Here is a 17,547-nt window from a genome sequence, read left to right as displayed (position 1 = left end):
CTAAACAAAGCAATACCTTAGGTGATGAAATGTCCACACATCGTTTGTGTGCTTTATACTTTTATCAGTGAAGCTGTATGTCTGTGCAAATGTAATGGTGATTTCAATTGAAGATGTGTTGTCTGTAATTGAAGTGTGCTACCACACCATGCATATTCCACTTCGCAGCACTCCACGTCACTGCATTTTACTCGGCACCACTCCACTTTACGCCATGCCACTGCACTCTACTTCACTCTATGCCACTTCACTCTCTATTCTACTCTGCACAGCTCTACTCTATGCCAGTTCTCTCTATACAACTGCACTATATGACACTTTACTCTGCAACACTGCACTCTTCACCACTAAACTTTATGCCACTCTACTCTGCACTACTGCACTCTATGCCACTGCACTCTGCCGCAATCTACTCTACCCCACTCCACGTCAATATACTCTGCTGTGCACCACTTTAATCTGTACCACTCTACGTCACTATATGTCACTCTATTCTACTCTGCACCACTCCACTCTTCGCCACTGCACATTACTATGCACCACGAATCTATGCTGCTGCATTTTATGATGCTGCATTGTCCATCCCTAAATTCTATGCTGCTGCACTGTACGCCACTGCACTCTACGCCAATGCACTCTGCACCAGTCCACTCTACTCTCCTCTATGCCACTCCAATACATGACACTCTATGCCACTCCATTCCACTCTTCTCTACGCTACTAACTTTTGGCCATGCTGAACAGCAGCCATGCTGATGTACAACATGGCTAAAAACACATTGGCAAAGCCAATAGCTCTTGCATAGGTGAGACCTTCCTGCTTTGCCAATACTAGTTATATCCTGCTAGCGAAGTTGCTGCATCTTCGGTTAAGCCTCAGATAGGAGCGCAATCACTTACATGCCAGCAGACCTGATTCATGCGGGAGACTCACGATTTTTAAAGCAAAAGATTGCCTTGTTTTAGTTGCATCCTGCCCAATATTTCCTCTACTTCAACAGAATTTAATGGGGCAAATACCCCAATTGTTTTTTCAAATGTTCCCACTTTCAAGTTGTAAAACGTTCGCATGTATGCATGTAATATCAATAAATATAATCGGATAAATAAACTGCATATTCCGTCAACTGCTGTGCTGGTTTAAGTCTGTCCCAGAGGTCCCACAACCATCTGTCGTGATTCGTAAACATGAATGAGCACGCTCTGAATTACCCCATTTACGAATCATGTCCGTGCTTTTCTGCCAGCCATACCCCGGAAGTGTTCGCGGGTTCATCAGCGTGACGTACTGTGAAAGTGCTGTGTGGATTTCGCGTGAGCTTTTTCAAGATGGCAGCGCCCTTGTCAGAACAGCTTGAGAAGCTTTTGAACCCTCTCCCCAACCTCCTGGACCCGGAGGACGATCAGGACCAATGTAAGTATCCAGGGTTTACCGCTGGACAGAAATCACGAAAAGGGTTAATCTGTAAGAAGCACGGGGATTTTATTAGGAAGCCAGGCACTGTGCAGAATTATGAAAGCGGCAGCACGTGATGGTGTTCTGGTAAAGTGAGCTGGTGTTTACATCTGCCTGATGATGGGGAGTTAAGGATTTACAGGGTTTTTAAACGAGGAGCTCGTCTGTGTGATCGCGAGATAGTAATTTAGGTAACTAGCAAGTTTGACCACGCGAAGCTCAACTTCCTAACCTAGCATGACGACATCCGTAGAGCTCGCCACAAGCATGACTTCAGGAAGGAACAGGCACGATCCTGGCCTTATGTATGTCATGCAACTGACACACCTGTTAGCAAGTATTTGTTGGTGAAAAGTTCGGGACTGTAACCAGTTTCCATGATGACACGGAATGACGTTGTCACCCTACTTCCATGTTTTTCTGCTTACGACATCCCCCTTACTAGGCTCGCCAACAGACTCGAAATCAGACCCTGGCCTCATAGGTACCCACCTCTCTCTTCTGAGATAGTTGTCCATCACCCGCCTCACGTATCTCTAACTCATAATCTCCGCTTTGCGGCTCTCATAAAACAAACCTATCCACTCTCCTTGTTCATCTCGCAATGCATCCTACCATCATGCCCCTATGTGCACTTTCTCAGATGGTAGAAACTAGAGGCGAGTATGCCAAGAAATTCATATAAAAAACATTTAAAAAAAAGAAAGCTCTCTAGCTTACTTTATTTGGGCATGAGTAAGGTAAGCCACATTTTAAAATAGTTTAAGGGTAGATTTTCGCTGCGTTGAAGTCAGAATTGTAGTTGAGGTGCATAATCTCGCAGTAGATATATACGAGTAAACCCTAACGTTAATTTAAATATTCAAAACTTACTTTAGCGGTTCTTCAGCCTGCTGCAGAGCATTATATTTAACATGCAGGTCGCAAGTATGTACTCGGTGTAAAGTAGCTCACCGATTTATGTTTTTTGTTGTTGCAAAAAGCACGGATCCATGTGTAACCTGTTGGTTACAAGTGCCACTTGCTCCTGCTGTAAGCAGACGCATGTAATCTGCATAGGGTTGAATTCTTGCAGTTTTTAACTCGATTAATTAATTTTATTAATTTGTGTTTGTCAGACGCTTTTATTACCATTGGAAGCTGCATCATGCTGGATAGAAAGGGATGAGGAGTAGTGGAGTTGAAATGTCAGGTTAAAATAGTCTGATATAAGCTGAGCAGAAGAGGCTGGTCTTCGGTTGTTAGTGACATGATCTTATTTAAGACTCATGGTGAAGAGACACATGAAGAGTGTAATAGAGGTTCTTAAAATGGGTTATACTGGAGCCACTTACAACTTCATGTGTCACATTGTTGGCAGACTGCAATGGGACATAAGTGGGATGATCTGCTGTTGTTGGACTTAAACCTGGTCACTGTGTAATATTTTGAGATGGTAAGATGTGGAGAAAGCTACAGCTTGGGGAACTGGAGTAGAACAGGAGCTGATGGGACAGGAACAACCCTTAAGCTAGGAGAGCTGCAACAATCGATACAAGAGTGAATTTAAGCCCTAGGCGTTGCAATACGCTTTTACACAGAGGTCTCTACTGATACAAGAGGAACAGCCTGTTCTTGGATCAGGAATTATCTAACAGGAAGTGTCTCGACCCAGAACTGGAGTCACTTTACAGGACGGGTTTGTAATACTGAAATTAGTTTTATGTTTGGTAGCTCTCTTGGAACAATGCTTGCGTGTGATAGCCATCTTGGAATGGTGTTTCTGTTTGATGGACATCCTAGCATGGTGTTCGTGATTGATGGGCATCTTAGAATGAGGATTCACAAAAGAGTAGCTTCTTGCCGTGACTTTTACTGCCCAAGATACAGAACGTAATGTTAGGCACAAAACATTAGTAAACAGTAAGCTGTGCACAGCGAGTATATGTCCATGTCATAGATGCTGTGTGATTTCGCTCTACACTTCAGGCGTGTTGTAGCTGCTTGAGTTTGATTGAACCCATTGAAGTATATTAATAAGCTTTTTGGATAGTCAGGTATTCAATTATATTGCAATAATGTAATTATGCCATCACCACAGCACTGGTTAGTTCTTTGTTATTTTTATGCTTTTGGTTGGTTGCAGGAAGGGTAGGAATTTCCTCATCTACGATAGATTTCAGGGTTTTAGACACCTTTATTATTAGTGTTTCAAAGGAAATGTCTGCGTCTCTGAAGCTCAAATGTTTACTTTCAGTGTTGGGTCTGGAGCATGTTCTAAAGTCTGGGGTCAAATGAAGGGGACAGTTCCATCGTTCATGCCACTCTCTGGCAACAACGTAGACAAACCTTTTCTTCTTTCAAAAGCAGATGTGAGTAAGGATATGTTTTGTTTGTTCTTTGATTCATTCTGAACACTGTCAATGTACATCTGAAATTTTAGGCTATTATCATTTACTTGCACCAGTAGAAACATGTATTTGTTGAACAATAGTGGGCACAGCATAGAACTTTGTGGGATGCCACAAGTCAACTTACACAAGATTTAACATTTGTTAAAGGTGGTCCTGAAGGAATGGTTGGATCCACTGTTCCTGATGTTCCCTCCTGTTTTTTCAGTCTCATGATAAGTAGATTGTGGCTGATTGCATTATAGCCTGCTAACAGATTGAACACAATAATTGAGGACTGATTGCCTTCATCCAGTGCAACGAGCAGGATTTCTGTTTTGAGGGGCAAGGCATTTTCCCTTCCTCTCATAGCTTGGCAGCTTGATTATCAGTTGTGTAGAAAGTTGTGATGTTTTGCATATTTCTGCAGTTATCTACTTAGTTCACTTTCCCAGATATCACTCCGGAATGGAGAGCTGTGCCTGTAGAAATCAAGGTATTCCGTACTTTTATGATAACCAGGGTGAGAGTGGAGAGAATCTACTTAATGCAGAATGTCGAACACGGTTGCTGCTTTGATCATGAGTACTAGCGTTTCTAGGCACTTTACAGGGAAAAATACTAGCTTAATAATAATATTAATAATAATAATAATAATACTGAAGTTTATATAGCGCAAACAGCTACCTCACAAGGAGGTGTCCCGGCGTTTAGTGAGCAGCAGAATAAACTGAGTGGTTAACGACAACATGAAAAGGGATTAATGATTAAAAAGCCACGTTTTTAGCTGTTTCCTGAAGCAGGACTCCGAGTTTGCATTACGAATGGAAAGTGGTAGGGCATTCCACAATTTAGCTGTTCTAGCCGAAAAAGCTCTACCCCCCAAGACGAGCTTTCGCGAATCGGGGGACAGAAAACAAATTCAGAGTAATCGAGCGCCTGAATATATCGGGGGAATCTTAATTTAAGATAGTTAGGGCACTTGCGCTGCAATGCCTGATAGGCCAAGGTCAAGGCCTTAAATTCAATCCTGCTTGCCACTGGTAACCAGTGCAGATTGCGCAGATGCAGAGAGCACCTGAACGGAATATGTTTGATCAGACTCGCAGCCGCATTCTGCACCATCTGTAGCCGCTGGATCGTATACTTCGGCAAACCAAGATAGAGACCGCTAGCGTAGTCCAGCCTAGATGTTACAGTGGCATGGACTATTAATTTACGGCAATCTTCTGGCAGTAGATCCAGGAACTTACGGAGATTTCTAAGTTTATTTAGGCACCCCGCCGATACCTGTTGGATATGAGCAGAAAAGGAGACGCCGTCATCCCATCTCACCCCCTGATTTTTGGCACTAGTGCTGTGGAGAGGTGGGGGCCCCATTTCGGTAGGTCACCAGAGATCAGGTGAGAGCACTGGACCTTATCCAAAGAAGATCACCTCCGTTTTCCCTGCTTCAAAACTATATGCTTAATAAACTATTTTATGCATGTATGTGTACAGTGCATCTATAAGGAAGATCTTAAAATATACCTTAGGTCTTTTCCTATGAGCGCCATGTTTTGCTAAGCCTGGTACTAAATGCAGTTGAGAGTCGACTGGGCCAGCCAGGCACAGGAGCTGATGTGTTCTATCAGTGCTTCAGTGTCGATCCAGCTCTAGGGTCCCATGTGACAGCACTGGCGATACGAGAAGAGCACAACAGCTAGAAGACGTGATGGGCCTGCTTTCTCTGCCGAAAGACTGGGTTTGGGGATCGGGGGGAACTTTGATACCATGAAGATCAAGTGAGGCCTGATTTACCTTGCAGCTAGCAGACTCAGGACGGCGCTGTGTGGTCTCCGATGTGTGGAAGTGAAAGGCCTGGCTCAATAAACACAGCTTTAGAGGGCGGGATCTTAGTAACCTGAGTGCAATTGTGGGAATCTAGCCTGCAACCATGAGAACCGAAACAACCAGTTAAGGCAGGCTCCTCGTGCAGGACTGTATCGTGCCTTGAGTATTTCAGAACTGAGCTGCTTTGCAGGATAATTGTTGAAGTGACTCGATATCCAAAGGGTGCAACTAAAGGGGATGCTTCTGAAAGCTGATAAAACTAAGAAAATAAAGGTGAGGCTGTAGATTTTTTTTTTCTGTTTGAAATCCTCCAGGAGATTGAAGGAGGAGAATATGGTTGGACAACTCCCGGGTAAAGAGATGGCTAATGTCCCAACAGGAGAATCAGCCTTAATCCTGAACTTTCTATGGGAATTTGTAACAAATTACCTCAGCAATTGAAGCAAAGTTCTCCACGTTTTCCACTGTAAACTCAGTTGATAAATGGCTTATCTGTTAGAATCAGGTTTGCAGGAAGTGGTGAAAGAAGTCTTTGAGCTGGACTCCTAAGTGGTAGATATGAAAGAACGAGTCCAAGAAGATGACTAGCTTCTATCCGGAGCCACATGTGCATTGGTCTGTGTGGAATCACAAGTTGATCACATGGAAGACACTTTCCGGGCCGTCAGCGTTGGTATCCTGGGTTTTCCTTTGGAGACTGCGAGTTATTTGACCCTTCGCGATCTGATACTAAGGCTTTTGGACCGATGTCCTCTCTCAATGTTCCCTAGCTGGAGTTGAGAGAGGAAAGGCTTACTGGATCCCTACAAGGAGCAAGACGTAAAATAGAGCCAAAAGCACTGTAGTGGTGGCTTTGGGTAACCCAAAGATCGAGAGAAAAAATCGGAAAGATATCTCCAGAAAGAAACTGGCTACTACTGAAAGAGAAAGAATTCTGATATAGTCTGGTTACCCAGAGACTGAGACAGAAAATGATATAAACTCATCACCCTGAGTTTCAGTGAGATGCTCTGGCATCCAGCGAAGTTGAGTGACATTTGAGGAAGTAACCCATATAGTTACACAGATTGAAGCAGCCGAGGAGTATTTGAAAGAAAGGAGGAAAGGGGCAGCTCCTCCTCTAAGGCGGGGGAGCATCGGCCCGCTGCTATTTGAGCAGAAAAAATAAAATGATAATAACATAGTTATTATCATTTTATTTTTCTGCAGGTTCGGCACTGGGTTAGGGCAGGGCTGGAGGCACAGGGATAGGAGTGGTTTGCACCATCCAAGTGTGCATAACTGCCTGGCCGGCCGTTTTGGCCCGGCCAAATAGTCATGCGCACTTTGCATGTTCCCCACCAGGCTCCATTACACTGCCTGGTAGGGAACATGCCAAGGCCCCCAGTCCCCATCTGAACACCGATCCATAATATTCAGACCAATCAGAACGCTGTATTGTGATTTGCTATGGGGAGCCTGGGTGCTTCCTGGTTCCAAGACTCGCCGAAGAAGCAGAGTAGAGGCGCCGCTGGCTGAAAAGGTAAGTAGTATTTTTTATTTTTTATATATTGTTTCCCCCACCCACCCTTGGTGTACAGTGTGTTTTGGAAGACTGGTTCTGTTTGGATCTGGCGTGATGATTAAGCCCTTATGTCATTATTTTAGTCTTCCCCCACCCTCCTCAGTGTTCCTACTGTTCATATCGGGCAGTTAGTTATCAAATTACTGGTGACTCTTCAGTGAAACGTATTAAAAAATTGAAGCTGTGTATCCTGTTTGGGCTTCCCACAGGCCCGTTTAGGATGTGGGTGGGTGTATGTGTGATGTCTCTTTGAGACCCAACAAAAACCGTTGAACTGTAAAATGCAGTTGAGACTGCTGGAGGAAAAGCAGGCCTCGAAAAATCTACTCGCCAGGTCTAGCTATTTTTAGCACCTACTAGTCCCATCTTGCAGTAAACTTAGGCTGGAAAGGAACAGTTGCTCTAAAGAAGCCATTAAATCTTGTATTTATCTTGACACATTTGCCGTCAATTCAAGGAAAGAGGTCAAATGTCAGTTTGCACTTCTTCAGTTAATTCCAGGTATTATAAATCAGTCGATCCTTTCCTGCAGATTATTTTAAATCAATCACTCTTTCCCGCGAAACCACAGTGGGACAGAAAGTAAAGTGTGCCCGCCACTGTTACAAAAACTGACGACCCAAGAAAACTGTTAAACTTCGTTTATTAGCACTGTGACTACTGTGGTCTTAATGATGGATAAAATAAACATTAGCAACACAGCAGCAGCAGGACTGTGTAATCGTAAGTTCCTACACCCCCTGCAAGAGTTGTGGGCAGCTTGGTAATTATATGGGGTGAAGAAATGTTTCAAATGCTTCAATTATTCACCCTTCCAATAGAGTTTTATATGGTTGCATTTTTCTTAACTGTCTTCAATAATTGTAGACTCTCTGTAGAAGTGCCGTCTTTGCCTTTATGTTCATTGGTCCATGGAAAATTTCCTACCTGCTTATGCCAATGGCATGCAGATTTATTTAACAGTGAATGGCAAGCCACGTGCGCTTAGATCTACAGGGGGCGGCCTACTGAAGATCCCAAGAATCAAGAAAGCCCGCATGGGAGGTAGGTCCTTCAGATGCCTAGCGGCAACTAACTGGAATAAACTGCCTGCGGACTTGCGCCTGGAACCGGATGAGGCTAGGTTCCGAGCGAAACTTAAAACATTTCTTTATACTAAATAAGGGTCCGCTCAGTCTCTGTTGTCCCTGCTAGCTGCCTCTCCCACTTTTAGCGCGTGGACACGCCGGTGTGCGTAATCGCAGCGCTCTACAAATGTCCCAATAATAATAATAATAATAATAATAATAATAAAGCCTGTTCAAAACTTGATGTGAACTAGTGTTTGGTCATAATAGAACCCTGGACCGCGGCAGTCTCAGATGTTCAGTGGCAGTCCGATTGTCACACTCTTAATACTACAGGTGAGCCTACAGTGTGGCTGTGGTCGTTCCGCCACCACTCGTTCGGCGGTCCAACAAGGCCCTTAGATTATCTCTTCTATCACAGTCAACATAGCTATGCATCCTTGTGAACCTTGGGCCTAGAAGACGTTAGAGGCCAATCATTGAGTTTTGCCTTTGCTAGGCTTGAAAGTGTTGTCTTGTTTTTGAAAGTCTTGCACACGATTCCCCCTTGGTCGTTTTCCCTATCTAAGTTGTAGTGATAGTACATATTTTAATTTAGTTGGTACTTTTGATCAATTGTGAAATATTGCATGTGTACTGCTACTGCTTTGTGGTCTATTAATGTTAGGCTAACTTCCAATCAAATGACCTCTATTGGTGTTGCTTTTTCTTAGATTCTTAAGACATTTCCATAGACACAGGTCATGAAGCAGTTTTATTAGACTAATTATGGGACTGACTTCTAAATCATGGGTAAGAAGAAAAGGGTCTGAATGCCCTATTAAAACTGTTTCATAGCTGCTATGATAACCAAGCAGCAAGCATTAATAGTCAAATTATGTTTTTGCTAAGAGAGCCTTCACAAAAAACAAGTATTTATAATCCTGTACATTTTGAAGTGCTATTGTTTTTGCCGTACTGATTCTGATGTATTAATTTTTTTGTTGGGAAAATTATCTCTTTGATCTATGTGTAGTTAATGTGTGCTTCTTTCGGGACCAGTATAGGTAACACACATTGAAATCCTATTGCACTGTGATCCAGAAGGATCATATCATCATTTAAGAAATTAAGCTATATTGGAAATGATTGTCAGGTCATGGAAAAATGTCATGTTTTATGTAGAAACCTCATGTTTTTATCTTTCAAGCTTTCTATCATCGGATTATTTTTTTCAGAGATTTTCTACTTTATTAATGTTTTGTTCAAACCTCATTGGTTACTAAAATTTACATTCCACTATTGATGTCACTTAATTTGCCACACATTTTCTTCACTAAAGCACCACATATGTATTTCTTACGTAAAAACCTTAATCTGTTATGTGCATTCAAAACTATATATCCTTTAGTTCTTAAATTTCCTGAAATATTGATTCATCTGTGAATTTAGATAATTTGCATAAAGCACTATGCTGTTATTTTTATGTAACATTTCAACATTGGTGCGTTTTAGCATAATGGATAGTTCCAGTAGTGTAGATATTGTAACAGAAATTGTGTTCCTTTGAGATATATATATATATATGGAAACCTATGTTTAAGATCGTCTTATTCTAGATATGATCATTTTCTGTATGTGCATGTGACGATCTATTATTGCTGTACATGTCATAGTGTCCTTAACCCACCCCTGCAGTGACCATTGCTCGAGTGATTGACAAGTTTGATGAAGGGAGAGAAGATGATGATGCAGCGGTCCTGGGTAGCCTCCGAAAGAGGGCATCTGCTTCCCTGTCAGAGACTGACAAGCGATATCTGGGGAAAGCAACTTCACGCAAGGCCTTGAGGGAAGAGTCTGGAGAGCAATCCCTGTCGGAGGACTCTGGTAAGAAGATTCAACTTTATCCATTCTTGCCCAAGCGATATATTTTTATTGTCGGTGATGCAACAATTTTTTGACAGTACTATTTCAGTGAGACTTGTCCCCCGAATAACCTCATTTAAAGGAAGATGGTAGCTACTCATTATTACTGGGCATATTAGCAATGACGACCAATAAGAAAGTGCTCTCTGGTAATTAAATGCAAGCGTATTATTAGTATTACTGTGCCTTTGTGCAGTATGATTAATTATGCCTTCACTATGGTTTAAATGCAGACCCTTCCTCCAACTTTTCATATTCTTCTCACTTCTCATCTCCTAAAGTTAATGATTTTTCTTTTCCTCTATACGTTATCAACAGCAAGAAAGTTGAATAACTTCACTAATGTTGTTTCTTAAGCTTACATCAAGTTGCACACCTATTATGCCATAAGTGTGTCTCCTGTGGCACCAGTACTTATGTGCTGTAGTCTACAGCCTAATTTAACTGCAAAGGTTCACTTAAATGTCCAATAAAGATCAATAAAGTTCTATTCAAAATCTGTTTTAATTCACTTTTTTCTTTGTTCAAATTTTACAACAATCCTTAGTTCCAATGCATTTCGGTGTTTAATCACACCTTCTTCAGGGAACGTCTAAAGATAAACAAAACATACATTTGTATCACTAAGATGTTTGGTTTTCATGTGTTTTACGCCCTGCAGAACATCTGATGAACTAAGCATGGAAAGCGCTTACATGGCCATAGTTACAATGTAACAAACGAGCTTGTGCGTTAGGTGACTTCACTCGATAATGGGAACCTCGTTTGGGCCTCTATAACAATGTTGCGCATTAAATGCCAGTACTAAAAGATCGCTAAATCTCTATTGCGTGGGTGACCCCTCCATTATTACGAAGTGCCGTTTATCCCTGACGGGAATGGTGAATCCGCCATTTCTCACCTTGTTGTTGAAAAGTGTGTACTGCTCGCCGCGCGAGGTCGTTCTGCTACGCTTTCGCTGCAATGAATGTTGGTTAACTGCGCGCTAGTCGCGCATGCGCTATATGTTCAACATGCGTTTTTTCAAAAAAGTGCAATGAGATAACTTTACTGTTCAATGACAGTTGTCTGGAAACCTATCTAAACTAGCTTATGACAAGAACAATCAAGACTCCGTTAGCGCGCTACTTGCGCTCCATTAAACTATCACATTATACTCTATATTCATGATATATGCGTAATGCCAGACGTGTATACAATTTATGAAAACTTTTGACAGTATTAGCTAACGGTCATAGGTAACAAGTAAATTCCGTTCTGTCGTTCAAACCATTGGGCTTCAGGCTGCAAAGATTATAAATCCAATAGTTTTCTCTTTTCAAGAGGTTCTTTTTGTTCATGACTCCTTCTTTTTTTGGTATGACTTCCAATATACAAGCTCTCAGTTGGTTGATATTATGATGTTTTTCAGCAAAATGTGTTGCCACTGTCGATTTTGATGAGTGTGTTCTAATATTGCTTTTATGTTCCGTGAGTCTCACTTTTAATTTTCTTTCCGTATGTCCCACATACACACTGCCACACGGGCACTTCAATAGATACACTATGTTGGTGGTATCACATGTTGCGTTTACTCTTAAGGGTATTTTATGGCCTTTCATGGGGTGACAAATGTTCGTACCCTTCATAATGTTATGACAGTTTGCACAATTTAAGCATGGGACTGTTCCTTTGTAGGTCTGGTGATTCTTTTTGTGTTGTGGTGTCTTCAAAAGTTCGCCAATGTTTTTACCTCTTGTGTGAGCAAATAGAGGTTCTTTCTCAAATATACCGTTGAAGTCTGGTTCAATTTTTACTATTTGCCAGTTTTTATGTATTATGCGTTTGAATTGAGCACGCACGTTTGAAAATTTGCTAACACAAGTTATGCGTTGTTCTTTGGTGGTAGGTTTGTAAGAAAGTAATTCAGTTCTTGTTTTCATTTGTGATCTTTCCATGGATTTCTGAATAACTTCCATAGGGTATCCTCTTGTTGTGAATCTGTTGGTCATTATTTTCAATTGTTGCTGGCATTCGTTGTCCTCAGAGACCACTCTCCTGACCCTGAGAAATTGTGTAAACGGGAGGTGTTTTTTCAATGATTGTGGGTGGTGGCTTTTGTATTGTAACAGATTGTTTCTATCCGTTGGTTTTCGATACAGATTGGTTATAAAGGTTGCATTGTTTTTTGTAATCTCTACATCTAGGTATTGTATGGTGGTGTCACTGATGTTCCATGTGAATTTGATTCTGTCGTTTCTTTCGTCCAAAATTTCTAATTGCTGTTCCAGTGATTCCTGTGTCCCTTTCCAAATGATGAAAATGTCATCAATGAATCTCATGTATGCTAAAAGGTGTGAGGCCCACTCTTGGTTGTTATAGATGTGTTCTTCTTCAAATGATCCCATGAACAAGTTCGCATATGCCGGTGCGGCGCAATTTCCCATGGCCGTTCCATTGAGTTGGATAAACCAGCGGTTGTTGTAGGTGAAATAACTATTCATCAATGTGAACTGCATCAATTCCATCAGAAAGATCTGTAAGTTCTCTGGATAGGTGCTATGTAATAAAGCTTTCTCTATGGCTTCTAGGCCTTCTTTGTGTGGGATGGCTGTGTATAACGTTTTGACATCTATGGTAGCCAGAATGATGTTGTCTAATACTGTCAAAAGTTTTCATAATTGTATACACGTCTGGCATTCCGCATATATCATGAATATAGAGTATAATGTGATAGTTTAATGGAGCGCGAGTAGCGCGCTAACGGAGTCTTGATTGTTCTTGTCATAAGCTAGTTTAGATAGGTTTCTAGACAACTGTCATTGAACAGTAAAGTTATCTCATTGCACTTTTTTGAAAAAACGCATGTTGAACATATAGCGCATGCGCGACTAGCGCGCAGTTAACCAACATTCATTGCAGCGAAAGCGTAGCAGAACGACCTCGCGCGGCGAGCAGTACACACTTTTCAACAACAAGGTGAGAAATGGCGGATTCACCATTCCCGTCAGGGATAAACGGCACTTCGTAATAGAGGAGGGGTCACCCACGCAATAGAGTTTTAGCGATCTTTTAGTACTGGCATTTAATGCGCAACATTGTTATGATAAAGATCAATTCAAATGGTCAGGCGATTTCAGTAGATGTTTCCTAAGTTAAATTTGCCCGGCGTAAAACGCCTCTAATACCATACGAAGTTATTCAATAAAGAGGCAGGCGCTGGAGACAGGAAGACAGGAAACAAGTTTATTCCGTCGGAGTGGAACACATCAGATCAGACAACAAGGTATCGTCTCAAGGTGCTTCCCCCAACCTCTCTGAGACCTGGTCTTTTATACACTGGTTTAAGACATGTTAACGTCCTTTATTACAACAGGGACATTGTGAAGTATGAGAACGACATCACCGGCACCCCCCCAGTTCCGGCCCATTCCAACACATGACAACAGTAGAGGCCCTTTCCCCTCATATGATTGGAAGGGGCTATCACACAGCTGAGTGTTCTGCCGATTCCTTTGGAATGTGTGCGCCTGATCGAATCTCAGGGGATGGGGAGGTCGTGATCAATAGTTGCTCCTTTCAGGAAAGGCGAGTGAATACAGTAATGGGCAATAAACTGTATCCTCGGGCTAAAGAATGACCAGCGGTTCGTACAGGCAGTCGGGCTCAGAGGAAGGGGTCATCAAAGGAGGGGTATTCATGGACGGAAAGGAGGTGTTGGTCAGGCGCGGGGTGTGATTCCCTGAGACAGAGTCATGGGAGGGGAGGGTTCATGACTTGCGCGTGTGAGTGCGGGGGCAGCCAGGGCGCGCGGGGAAGGCTTGCAAGGTTCAGGGAAGTGTGCTGACGGGCGATCGTGAACAGGGAGACCATGGTACCTAAAATGGCTGTCGTGTATACTCATACGTGAGTCTTCAAGATGGCGTAGATAATGTTTAGTACACAAACTAAAATTCCACAGTCCTCCCGTTAACATGTCTCGCCAGCTTGTCAGTTCGGATCGATCCCCATGAGACCACGCACCTCTATTTCGTATAGGGGACTCATGTGCTCAGTTTTAAAGTTCAAAGTCTTTGGGCACATACAGTTGGAAATGAGTGCACATAAAGATGGTAAACATTGAATACCTAAGCAACACCCATACAGTGTCATGATTGGTATCAATAAAAACGTGAACAATCTCCATCCCCAGCTCTTCAAAGTGTTCCAGAACCAGCCTCCAAGCGACCATCCTTCCTGCTCCTGGTGAACCTCCGAGGACAGTCTGTGGAGGTGTTCGATTGCTTTGTAGACTGAAGGTGAGTTATCTGGCACGTAGGTGCAACAGCTGGAGCCGATGATGCGGCATGCACCTCCGCGGTCGGCCAGAACCACATCTAGAACAAGACGGTTTTGAAGAGCCACCAGGCGGACGGCCTGAAGCTCAGCCGTGTTGTTGGCGAGGATGCCAGCGGTGATGTTAATGGTTGTTTCTAATGCCTGAGTCAGGTGTCGGATAGCGCGGCTATTTGCCATTGGTCCCCACAGAGGAACAAGTCCCTTTGCTGCATCCAGGAACTGTGCTCCGGTGGAGTCGGCTTTTTCAACATCTCCTGCGCGCTTTTGCCGGTGGTGGTTGGCTGGAGCCACATACGTGGGAGGAAGAATGAAGGCGATGTAGCACGTACCCCTCCAGCCTCTTGGGAGCCAAGTGTAAGCTTTGGTGCCACAAACAAAGTACATATTCGGGGAAGCAACAAAGGAGGGGGGGTCAGCTGAGACCAATGTTTTGGTGATGCGACAAGAACTGTGACCCACCAGCTGCTTTCCTTGTCCTTCGAGGCATACGAGTCCTGTGACATTGATGACAGACAGGGCCACGGTCAGGGTGGCAGCCGTTTGTTTCCGCAGGTGGGAGAAGGTGGGTCTGGCTGGATTGTGGAGCACTTGCATTTCGACCCTTTCTTTGGCAGGGATGTTCGTAAGGAAGGTTGAACCCGAAATTGCAGGACAAAAGGGCTTTCCTGTCTTGTTCAGCCAGAACCCATAGTAGAAGTGAGACACCGTTTGACCAGAAGTGGCGTTGTCCTTGTGGCTTTCTTGCATGAGGATCAACCAGGCGAGGCAGGAGCCGTGAACTGAGAAAGGAGAAGGGATGAAGGGGATGGAGTGTCCGGTAGCATGTGGGAGCAACCCACAGATCCAGCAGTTCGTGGCGTTTGCAGCAAGGTTGTGCTGGTGCAACAGTTGTACGAAGGAATTGTTCCAGAACAACCTACGCCTTTCTCGGAGCTGAGGTGAAAGGGTGATCAGGTGGTGTTCTTTCGTGGTTGGCTGGACAGTGGTTGGCAACATCTGGTGAGCGGGTGTGCTTTCCTCCAAGATCCAGAAGGAAGTCATGAGGAGGAGGCAAAAGAGGAAGACAATGAAGAAAGCGATTGTCTTTGATTTGTGCAAATTGTCAGTCTTTGGGTTCCTGTAGTGGGTATTTCCTGTTGCTTCCGACGTCTTCTTATCTGGCGCTTCCATCATCTTCTTATCTGGCGCTTCCATCATCTTCATCTTCAAGGTGCTCGGTAGTGGGCAGAACCACAGACTTTGTTTAGCTTCTCTCCGGGTAACCCTTGGTTGCTTTGGGTCACCTTTCTGAGATTTTTAACTTAGTCAGTGGCCTACTTAGCCGAAGCTCCCTCCTTTCGACGCAGGAAATACCCTTCTCGAGATGGCACAGTGGGATCAGAGTGTTTTGCAAGTTCAAGTGCCTCAGTATCAGGATAGCAGTTCGGTGATGGTCGGTCTTTGTTCAGGAGCTCTTCTTGGGTGCTGACGTTGTCTGTCGTGGCCAGGGTCGAGGAAATCTTCTTGCAGTGGTCTGCATGCAGCCAGTTCTTCTTCCCCTCCACTCGAAGAGCCGTCCGAGTGGTGATCAGCACTTGCCAGGGGCCCGTCCACCGGGGTTCCAGACTCTTCGCTCGTTGAAAGTTCCGGATTAGGATGTAGTCCCCCGGTTGGATATCGTGACCGGGACCCCTGGAAGCATCGGGGATGGCCTGCTGCACCTGTTGATGAATGACAGACAACGTTTTAGTTAATTTGCATAAATAATCTGACAGCAGGACGTCGGGGACGTCTTGAATGGAGGCCGGTTTGGGGGCAGTCCAGAGGTTCATAGGCCGGCCAAACACAACTTCGTAGGGGGTCAAGTGGTGCTTAGTGGGAGTGGAGCGCATTGATAGTAATGCCAGTGGAAGGGCATCTGGCCACTTAAGTCCTGTGGTGGCCACTATTTTCGACAGTTTCAGTTTCAGTGTAGCGTTGTGTTGTTCGACCAGGCCAGCAGATTGGGGGTGGAAGACTGCGTGGAATCTTTGTTTTACCCCCAACCCCTTCAGGATTAGTTGGATAACTTCAGCTATGAAGTGGGGGCCATTGTCGCTCCATAAAATTCGACAAAGGCCGTAGCGAGGGAAAAACTCTTTCATGAATACTTTGGCAGTAGTCATGGCAGTGTTATCACGGGTCGGATAGGCTTCCACCCATTTGCTGAAGGCACATACAATGACTAATACGTACTTCAAGCCCTGGCACCTCTCTAATTGGATGTAATCCATCTGGAGGACCTCAAAGGGGTGGTCGGGGATCCCAAACCCTCCCCGGGGTACCACAGTTCCTTTCCCGGGGTTGTGTTGTAAGCAGATAAGGCACTGTTGGACTAGGCGTTTGGCCGAGTCGGGGATTTTGTTGTTGTGCCAAACTTTGGAAATGAGTTCAATCATGGGGCAGAGCCTATGTGTGCAGGGGAATGTGCCATTGTCAGTATGGGGATCAAATATGCATCAGGCAGCAACCATTTGTCCGTGTCTTTTGTCCGCCAGCAGCCTTCATCGTCCCTTAGACCCACCCGTGCCCACTCAGTCAATTCGTGTGGTGTGCTGGCCGATTGGATGTCCCTGATCGTTTCCCTAGCGTCAGTCCATTTTTCCGCTTGTGACCTGGTCACATACATGCGTGTCGTTGTCCTATTCTCAGCTGTGGTTCGAGCAGTGATGTCGGCTAGTGCGTTTCCCTGTCCAACTAAATCTGTTACCTTCTTGTGTGCCTGGCATTTGATTACTGCTAATCGTTTGGGGAGAAGAACTGCTTCAATCAGGGCGGAGACTAAATCTCCGTGGAGGATGGGCGTACCGTGGGACGTCAGGAATCCCCTTTCCCTCCACAGGAGCCCAAAATGATGAACCACCCCGAAGGCGTACTGGCTGTCCGTGTAAATGTTTGCCGTGGTTCCTGCTGCTATGATACATGCTCGTGTGAGGGCAATTAGTTCTGCTGCCTGTGCGGATCGTTGTGTGATGCGGGCGGTTTCAACTACTGTTCGAGCTGTCGTCACCGCATAGG

The 17,547-nt window shown here is 44.1% G+C and overlaps 1 protein-coding gene across 1 annotated transcript in view; it reads left to right on the top strand.

Moving 5' to 3' along the window:
• The first annotated feature begins 1,298 nt into the window (after window positions 1-1,298).
• The window catches only part of AATF (apoptosis antagonizing transcription factor), a 509,083-nt gene continuing 492,834 nt past the window's right edge, over window positions 1,299-17,547 (top strand). The window contains exons 1-2 of the mRNA XM_078683573.1: window positions 1,299-1,414; window positions 9,967-10,155. Coding sequence (XP_078539699.1) covers window positions 1,330-1,414; window positions 9,967-10,155 — 274 coding nt within the window. The 5' untranslated portion in view covers window positions 1,299-1,329. The remainder of the gene's footprint in view (window positions 1,415-9,966; window positions 10,156-17,547) is intronic.

This window comes from Lissotriton helveticus, chromosome 3_1 (genome assembly GCF_964261635.1).
Source record: "Lissotriton helveticus chromosome 3_1, aLisHel1.1, whole genome shotgun sequence".
Lineage (NCBI taxonomy): Eukaryota > Metazoa > Chordata > Amphibia > Caudata > Salamandridae > Lissotriton > Lissotriton helveticus.
This window is presented reverse-complemented; position numbering and strand designations above follow the sequence as displayed.